Here is a 9,817-nt window from a genome sequence, read left to right on the forward strand (position 1 = left end):
GCGTGCAGCAGGAAGATGCCCACGATGATGGTGAGGAAGCCGCTCAGCGTGCCGATGATGTCGTCGGCGCCCATGTGGCCCCACTCCTTGAACAGGATGGCGGAGCAGGTGAGCACGGACGTGGTGAAGAACACGTAGTAGATGGGCGTCACCAGCGAGGTGTTGAATATGTCCAGGGCCTTGTTCAGGTAGTTGATCTGCGTGCTCACGCAGGCCACCAGGCCCAGGAGCAGGATCCACGCCAGCGGGTTCCTCGCCACGCTCTTACCGGCGATCGCCTCCTTGATGGCGATGCCCAGCCCTTTGACGCAGGACACCGACAGGGCGCCGATCACTGAGCAGATGGTGATGTAGACAAGGATGTTGGTCTGACCGTGACGGGGACCCACGACGAAGATGAAGATCAGCGCCACGATGATCACGAGGGTGGCGAAGACGAAAAACCCTGAGAGAGAAAAGAGGGAGTGAAGGGTTCACTCATTTCATATCTCAATCTAAGATTAACAACGGCTCGTCTTCGATGGTTTGAAGTGTGGTTGTATTCTATGAATTCTTATTCATCGTCTGTTTATTACTTACAGGAAACAAACACTACTGTCTCTTTAAATCATGCACAGCAGGCTTCATTCTAACATGTTATGAAGCGTGATTCAGAGGTAAACTTTGGTGAAACACTGATTGGTTCCGTACCCGGGTCCACCAGCTTCTTGGCCATGTGGTCCAGGCTGCTGATCTCCTCCTCCTGAGGAGCGTGGATCACCATGGTGGTGGAGCCCAGGATGCTGAGCAGACAGCCCAGCTTCCCGTGCAGGTTCAAGCGCTCCGTCAGGAAGTAGGACGACAGCACGGCGCTGCAGAGACGCGTTCACAGGAAGTTAGAAGTTATTCAAATGAAGTTGGTTAGTTAGAAGAGGTGCAGCGAGTCGTCCGTACCTGACCAGCACGCTGAGCGCTCCCAGTGGGGTCACCAGGGTCGCCGGAGCAAAGGCGTAGGCTGCGAAGTTGGCTGCTTCACCCGCTCCCACTATCAGGATTAAGACTTATGAAGTTAGACTCATGGTAGAGGTAAACACTGTCTGAAGCTGAAGTGTGCTGCAACAGCACTCAGTAAAGGTGCTCCAGTGTACACATGGGTTTGGTTCTTTGCAGGTCAAAAGAAATCCAGGAGTCTGAAAGTTTCTGATATGGTTTAACAGCGTCTTAAATAATAGTTTAGATACTAAAACACAACAAGTTACATAATGTTATATTATAAAAGGTATTCACTAGATTACTTACTTGATAGTAAACCAGCCCACCAGAGCCACTCCTTCAGATATGCATGACCACCCTGACCTGAAGAAAACACCCGAGTTATGAAAACGTCAGGAAGCTGCAGGCCAAGTGAGCAAACATTTACCATCATAAACAAAAAGCATCAAAGTGTAAACTTCTAAAAGAAATAAAAACAGAAAGCCTTCCTTTTACAAATGAAATGAATGAAAGTGGAAGTAAAGCATTCAAGTGAGTTAAGATGAAGAAGAACCGGGCCGGGCAGCTGTGTCGTGCTTTACCTGCCCGCATGGAGCCCTTCCTGGCCAGCCGCAGGAGTCCTTTCTTCTTGAGGATGAAACTTCCTCCGATGAAGATGCTGGAGCTGACGGCCAACCCCAGACCGACGTAGAAGTCGTACTTGCCCCGGTCCTCACCCATAGTGAGGCTGGATGTGTCGTTGCGGTGGTCCGTCACATTTACCAGCGAACAGCGATGATCACCGACGGTACAGTTCTGACCCGACACCTGAGAAACACACAGACTGCTGAGGAATGAGTGAGTCTCAGTCTGGCTTTGGTTCATTAACACAGAACATTGTGCAACTCTGCAGCTCGGTCAACATTACATGTGAAGACAGAAGAATTGAGGGTGTGACGCTCCACTGAGGTTTATGTGACGGAACTACAATCAACCAGTTTACGAGCAGTTCACAGAGAAACCGAAGGAACTTGAAAACTGGGACAGACGGACAGAATGTATTAAAATAACTCTTAATAATACAATTAAAATCAAGATAAAAAGTGAAAATATAAGGCAACATAAGACGGATAATACCACGCACTCTATAAGAACATAAAAATACATAAAATGAAAATATAATGAATAAAACGCAAAATTTAAGATGGAAAATATGACTCACAAGACGGTAAAATAAAAAACAAGATCGAAATGAAAATATAATGAATAAAATTCATAACGTAAAATGGAAAATAACAGCCACTTGATAATAAAATAAAGATAAGATCAAAAATAAAATATAATAAATAAAACGTATAACTTAAAATAAAAATAAATTTGATGAGAACATTAAATTAAGTAATATAATGAATAAAATGAATAACGTACGGTGGAAAATAACAGCCACTTGATAATAAAATACAAATTAATTTAAAAATATGCTTAAAACTCATAACACAAGAAAGCGTCTCAGGCCTGAATCATAAACGTCACAGCTCGTTCAAAGCTAACGTGAAGTTTATACGCTTCCTTTGTAGCTTAGCTCCAGAAGCTACATGGGTAATGACTTCCGTAGCCTTGGGGCGTAATTTACAAAGCTGCTGGGAACCTCCAATAAACCAGCAGCAGACTCCCCGTTTGTTAACTACCCGTCTATTACATGTCACTACATTATCACCCAGTGAAATCAGCACCATGGCGGCACCACTGCGTTACATTTTAATCAGTTTAACGGCATTTAAATGCGAGGATATCTCTCGTTAGCTTGCATTAGCGTGACGGCTAGCTGGCTGGCAGGCTAGCTAGCTAAAGTCAGTTAGCGTTAAAACACGAATAATGCGGATATCCGGTTTGCTTGCTAGGTTTTGAGAAGAAGTCTTAATAGGGAGTTTTAATACCTGTTCAAAAGGGTGGCGGTCGGTTTACCCAACGAGAACTAACGTGTTAGCAGCTGGCGGTGAGCTAATAGCTAGCCTACTTCCGGGTTCTAATAGCTAGCCTACTTCCGGGTTCTGTGGCTAACCGTCGCATAGCTACCCGCGAGCTTCTTCTTCACGACTGCCGCACTGCGAGCTTCTTCTTCTGCTTATCAAAAGGAGCTGTGACCGCTGAACTGTGGGAGTCCTCCAGCAGGTTGAAGTCCACAAACCACAGAGGTAGTAACACACCGGAAGTGGAGACAAAGTCGAGTCTTTATCGTGTTTATTGTTTTATTGTAGTCATTCTACACTTTACGTTGTCTTAAAGTACAACTCAGCATGATTTCATATCCGTGTTTATTTATTGTTATAGTATTTATAATACAAACTATAACGTCAGAACGACCGAAATGAGTGGGAAATTAAACTCATTAATGTATTGATGTACATTAAATTAATGTAATTTTTATTTATTTTTGTATTTTTTATGTTATTTTGTTTTTCAAACCACATTTAAAAAACGTGGAACAGTGGACCAGCTCTTTACCCTCGCTAGACTACTGGAGGCGTGAAGCGACGTCTGTTTCTGATGACGGAGGATCAGCTGATCAGCTGATCACAGCTGATCAGCTGTCAGTCGGCTTTAACAGCTGGAGAGACTTTTGATAAGTTTGTGTGTTCACATGATCACTGTACTTAATAACAGTAACTAATAACACTAATAACTAATAAAGACACACAGTAATCACCACTGTAGAGGTGTTTCTCTCTGTAGTCTGTTAAACTGTGTCCTGTGTTCTGTTTATAAGCACAGGATCCATTTCTACCGGCGGAATGCGATCGTCTTATTTATGAATTATTTGCGTCTGTACGTTTTGAAATTCAGATTGTGACGTCGATATTAAATAATATTAATTTTAGTTAATGTACGTTTTATTTATTTATTTTTAATTATTTATATATATATGGCATATATATATACATTTAAAAATGTTATTTATAGAATTCATTTATTTTTTAACGTTTACATTTTTTTTTATTTAAAAAATAATAATTCAAACCACATTTAAAATTAAAAAATAAACTTTTTATTTTATTTTATTAATTTAAATTATTGTACGTTTTTCTAAATGAAGTGAAGAAATCGTTTATTGTAAGTGAACTATGTAACTAGTTTTATTAAGTTTAACGTTTAAATCAAGCTTATCAAAGAAAGGAGTTATATGGCTTGTAAGTAATATTGAACATATTACTATCTTACTTTTTTGACATGTGCAATATTTGATATTATTAATTTATTAACGATTTAATTTTCGTTAATTTACTTCTTATTTTTCTGCTTTTATAGTTATTATATTTTGCACTTAGGGTTGGTATTACTTGTATACACTTTGTATTTAATTTAATTTAATTTTGCGTTTTATTTGTATGTTTTAATCTCTGGCTCAATCGTTTTCTTTATGATTTGGTTTGTCATTATTAAACAATAAAGAAAGTCTGTAAACATGTTCATAATGTAGATCAATAATCTAAATCACATGACTGACACGTTGGACAGATTCATACCCAGATAAGATAAGATGAGTTTAAGCTCGTCCGTGAGTCTTGGTTAAACTTCTGAAGTTACTCAATGATTGAGAAACACTGAAGAAGTCAAAGTGAGTCTGATTCTGCTGAAAGGACAGAAACACAATTATTAACCAGCGAACAATGTGTTTAAGCCTCTTTGCAGCTTTTAACAATATATAAATATGTGAAGTTCCCTCAGTGTTCTCTTTAACATCTATGAGAAGTGACGATCAGAGTTTAATTCATGATTATTTATTAAATTAAAGACAGAATGATTAAAGAATAAAAAGGTTTTATTTTTGGTGATATTCTTGAGTTACACAGTAACTAAGAAATGTTCCATAAGAAACTGAAAGCATTCAAGTCAAATGTTCAGTGAAACAAGGTGACTTTATTAATATTATGAATATTATTGTTATGATTATTATGCATGTATTCATATTACCGTAATTATTATACTTATATATATCATTTGCTCAGTCTTTCGGCCCTTTGCACCAATAAAGAATGCCTGAAGATAAACACATGAAATAAGTTATTAAACACACAGTTTGCTCATTTAAACTGCTGTTTGGAGACATGAGGTATAAACCTGTTCTGATAAAAGTCAGTGTGTAAACATGAAGTCCTCTTCATCAGTGCGTCTTCTTCTTGGTCCTCCATGTGATGGAAGCCTCCTGAGAGATGCGCAGCAACACGACGGCGACGCTCACCGTGGTCAGACCGCTCAGCATGGCCACGCCGTCGGCCGCCGTCAGCGCCGTCCACTCCCTGAAGAGCAGCGCCGAGGACACGATCACGCTGCATGTGAACGCCACGTAGTACACGGCATCGAACACGTTGGAGCTGAAGCTCTGCAGGGCCTTGTTGATGAAGAAGAACTGGAGGAGGACGCTGACGGCCAGCGTCACCAGTAAACCCAGGAACAGAGGCAGAGCTCCGGTGCCGCTGCTCCCCGGGTCGGACCCGAACACGTCCGGCGCCACCAGGCCGAGTCCTTTGCTGCTGGGGACGGTGAAGCTGCCCAAGAGGGAGCATATGGCCACGTAGACCAGGATGTTGGAGGATCCGTGAGCCGGAGCGATCCACACGATCAGGACCACTAGCAGCAGGACCACCAGGAGGGCGTACGCCACAAACACTGCAGGAGGAAGATAGATAGACAGACAGTTACTTTATTAAATTACTTCATGTTGGATTTATTCAGAAATCAGAACCAGAAATGGTTTATCGCCAAGTTTGCACAAGCAGTGAAATTGACTGATTGGTGCGTGAGAATAAACAGAGTGCAATAGTGTAAAACATCGTTTAAAGTAAAAAATATTAAGATTTACAATATAATATGATAAGAAACAATATAAGAGCATGTTTAAAATCAATAATATTTCATAAAAAGTGAAGTAAAAGAGTCGTGTTCCTCCTCTATAACAGTCACCTGGGTCTGACAGCCTGTCCTCCAGCTCCAGTCTGGATGTCACAGCCTGGGCTTTAGGGGCGTGAATGATGAGCACCACGGAGCCACAGCAGCACAACACACAGCCGAGCTTCCCCACCATGTTCAAATGCTCCCTGAGGATCAGAGACGCCAGCACGGCCCTGCAGCACAACAACAGGGAGGCTATGATGGAGTCCTGAGAGGAGCTCAGGTCTGGTGCTAAGTATAGATGTGAAATATTACAGTGTCTCTATGAGAGTAAAGCATTTCATTATGGCTTCATGTCACATACATACATAGACCAGAACGACTCTCAGCACCACAATATTTAAAGTCACTATGAGGAACTTTAACTTTGTGTTGGTTCTGTCGCCCCCTGTGGACTAAAGTGGTAGTGTCTCTGAGCACCAGACTCCCTGTAGAAAACCTCTCATTCTACTGCAGCAGGGTCTGACAGTCTGACCCTCTCAGTCCTGGTTCTGGTTCTCCCGTGCCTCCCTTCCCTCGAGCGGGTCACTGCTGGAGTCTGAGCTGAAGGAGGTTCTGGTGAACCTGCATGAGTTCATCTGGTTTCACCAGAATCCGACCCGTGGCTCCGATGACGAGCATCAAGAATAACTCTACAGAAACAGACCATCTTCTCTCTGATGGTCTCTTTACTGATGGAGGTCTGATAGAGGATCAGGACTGGACTGAGACTGGTTCATATAGAGACTCACCCAAACAACACTCCGAGGGCTCCTAGTGGGGTGACGATCACAGCGGGGGCCACGTTGTACGCCAGGAAATTCCCAATTTGACCAACGATCACTGATGAGGTCATTAACAGGTGAGTCACGATGTGTTCTGGTGTTAGTGAGGGGAGGCCTCATGTGCAGTCTAGTTATTACTGGAAATGTTCAAACGAACACTTACATTTAATTTCGACTTCAAGTTTTAGATATCTGGAAACACATGTTCTACCTCTGACCAATAAGAATACAGTCTGACTGTCGGAGAAATGTTTGAAGGATATTTAAAATATGACTGTTAACCATTTCTGTTTTAAAATGGTGTCCAATGCAACGACAAATGCATTGTGGGTATCTGTAATGACATTTTAACTATTTATTTTATATTTTCATTCTAATCTGAAATAAGAGTTTTTCCTCATAACAATTATATTGTAGATATCCAGAATGATTATTTTAGAAAAAATCAATTGTAGATCTTTGAAATGTTTTTTTTTGGACAAAGTGTTGTATTCCAGACATCTTTAATATACTTCATAATAGTATATATCCAGTCCAGCTATTAAATACTAATCAACCTGCCAAACCCTCCAGAGTCGATAGGTGGCGCTGTACTCACTGGACAGTGTGCCGCTCCACCACACCCCGTCTGTGAGGTAAGAGGCTCCTACAGGAAACACAGCAGGTTCAGTCTGTGAGTGATTCCATATATATTATATTATATATATAGTTGTATATATATATATAAATATATGTATAAATATGGGGAATATATATATAAGTCAATGTAATAAAACCAACAGGGATAAATAATAATCATAAAAACAATGATTCACTTTTAAAAACTAAGGCATTACTCCAAAATAAAAGTAAATAGTATAAAATAAACAGGGATCAATAAAATAATAATTGTAATAATAATGTAAAAAACAATGATTAACGCTTAAAAACCAATGTAAATCTCCACAATAAAAGTCAGAAGCATAAAATAAAATAAACAATAGGGATAAATAATATTATTATTGTTTATCCCTTTATTTTATTCTATTGACCTTTATTTTGGAGTAATACCTTAGTTATTAAAAGTTAATATTTTATATTAAATGATCAACTTTTAATAACTCAGGCATTACTCCAAAATAGAAGTCAAAAGAATAAAATCAACAACAGGGATAAATAATAATAATAATATAATAATAATTTTAAACCAACACTTAACTAAGGCATTACTTCAAAATAAAAGCCAGATCTAAAGGAGAGGTATGTTATTCAATATCCAGAGGCAGTAAGTTCTGCAGTTTGGGGACAATAAAAACAGAATAATAATTTTATGGGACACATAAGAACTTCAGAATAAAAGCGGAGGAGCTTAGTCATGTGACCGGAACAGAAAATGTCTACCTCTGTCGCGCGACCGTAATATTCCCTTTTTCTGAAGCACAAAAGTGGAGCCGTTGATGAAACTTGACACCACCGCTATCACTATTCCACTAACCGGAAACGAAACACTGCTCGGTTCAGACTCGGTCGCCATTTTTCACTGTTAGCTGTTTCTTTAGTTAAGTTTGACAGAAGAATGACTGAACGGTCCACTGTCCAGTTTCGTAGTTTGGACTGGGAAGTGGGACACTGCGCATGCGCGGTTCAAGAAGTACCAGGCTGCACCATGGTAGATGGAGTCACTCGAACGAAACTGGCATAGTACGCATGCGTCAACAAAACTGTCTTTGAATCAGGTTTTCACATACAAGCGATTTGCTTTGGTGTATTAATGCATAGACATGACGAATAAATAAAGAATATAAGTAAAGTTAATTAAAATGTTTTTAAAAAGATACTATGAAAAGAATATATTGAGATCAACAGAGGTTCACAGAATTACGAATTTAAAAAGCGTTAAGATTTAATGACTTTAAAATGTTAATAACACAATAAATTCGAAATAGAAATCAAAATCAGATTGAGAATCAGAATATAGAGAGCTATACATACTCTATAATTAAATAAACATCTAAAACTATATGAAATGTGTAACTCTGCATCTAAATATAACATCTGTAAAATAAAGACCACATTCCTGCGACACAGCGCCATCTAGCGGACGGTTTGTATTCACTCCGGGACAACCCCGCCCCTCCGATGTCCCGCCTCGAAATCCCAAAGAAGCGCTCCTTTTATAATCCAGGCCGGTACGAGCGGGCGAGAATAAAAACTAATCGGCGCTCACCTCGCTTCAAGAAACCCCGCCTCAGCGGGATACTGCGGTAAAAATCAATCGCACCCCAATCGCTCCCCCTGGTGACGACTACGTAGTTTGTTTCCATGCCTCGTGCCTCAGTCGGCGACCTGTCAATCAAGTCCATATTATGAACCGTCTTGTTTAATGCAGCAAAGCAGCTGAGCGGACGAGAATAAGCTCGAGAAGAGACCCCAGGTAATTTAGACATTCATCAGAAAATAATGTCATGTTTACCCCGGTTGTGTAGCTAAAGTCTCCGGTACGTCACGTCTCCGGTTGCCCGTTAATCGTTGCACGAAATGATGATGAGCTGGTGTGTAGCTTTTGCTAGCTGTCTAGGCTAGTAATGCTAGTTAGCTTTAGTCCCACAGCTAACGTGAACGGAGACTGTGCGGCTAAAGCTAGCCGTCTAGCAAGCGATGCTAGTTAGCCCTAGCCGCACAGCTAACGGAGACTGTGCCCTTGCTAGCATTGAATGCTACTCGTGCTAGCATTGAATGCTACTCGTGCTAGCATTGAATGCTACTCGTTTTTTCTCATGTATGTAATAACGTTAACTATATTTGTGGATAACGTTATTACATCTTTTAGACCTTGAAAGTCGTGCAAGTGAATTATAAGCTATAACGCAAAGGTGACGTCACAGTTGTGCGCGTTACATTAGTATTTGATATAAATTGCAGGTACTTGGAAGTACTTGATACAAGATTGATTCAGATAAAGTATGCAGCATTTTGGTAACATTCCTTTAATTAAAATGTAGATGTGTAACGTTAACATGTCTGGTAGTTGGGTTGTGAATTATATGATATATATATATATATTTGTGTGTGTGTATATGTGTATGTATGTGTATATGTGTATATGTGTGTGTATATGTGTATGTATATATATTTGTGTATATGTGTATGTATATATATTTGTGTATATGTGT

At 40.1% G+C, this 9,817-nt stretch overlaps 3 protein-coding genes across 3 annotated transcripts in view; 1 reads left to right on the forward strand and 2 right to left on the reverse strand.

Annotated features, from left to right (window-relative positions):
* Positions 1-6: 6 nt before the first annotated feature.
* Positions 7-2,252, reverse strand: LOC116401483 (magnesium transporter NIPA2-like; the record flags this gene model as incomplete). The annotated part of the gene is made up of 5 exons (XM_031879897.1): positions 1,554-2,252; positions 1,279-1,335; positions 934-1,024; positions 691-851; positions 7-445 (listed from the first exon to the last, which is right to left on the reverse strand). Coding segments are annotated over exons 1-5 (1,031 nt in total), but the record flags the coding sequence as incomplete, so codon positions are not given.
* Positions 2,253-4,774: 2,522 nt separating this feature from the next.
* Positions 4,775-8,257, reverse strand: LOC116401484 (magnesium transporter NIPA1-like). The gene is made up of 5 exons (XM_031879898.1): positions 8,046-8,257; positions 7,264-7,311; positions 6,633-6,723; positions 5,914-6,074; positions 4,775-5,619 (listed from the first exon to the last, which is right to left on the reverse strand). The coding sequence occupies exons 1-5, from the start codon at positions 8,176-8,178 to the stop codon at positions 5,114-5,116; spliced, it is 939 nt and encodes a 312-aa protein (XP_031735758.1). The 5' UTR covers positions 8,179-8,257; the 3' UTR covers positions 4,775-5,113.
* Positions 8,258-8,975: 718 nt separating this feature from the next.
* The window catches only part of LOC116401485 (E3 ubiquitin-protein ligase HERC2-like), a 24,780-nt gene continuing 23,938 nt past the window's right edge, over positions 8,976-9,817 (forward strand). The window contains exon 1 of the mRNA XM_031879899.1: positions 8,976-9,078. The gene's annotated coding sequence lies outside the window, so the exon portion shown is untranslated. The remainder of the gene's footprint in view (positions 9,079-9,817) is intronic.

Source organism: Anarrhichthys ocellatus, unplaced genomic scaffold (assembly GCF_004355925.1).
Source record: "Anarrhichthys ocellatus isolate YVR2014 unplaced genomic scaffold, GSC_Weel_1.0 scaffold479, whole genome shotgun sequence".
Lineage (NCBI taxonomy): Eukaryota > Metazoa > Chordata > Actinopteri > Perciformes > Anarhichadidae > Anarrhichthys > Anarrhichthys ocellatus.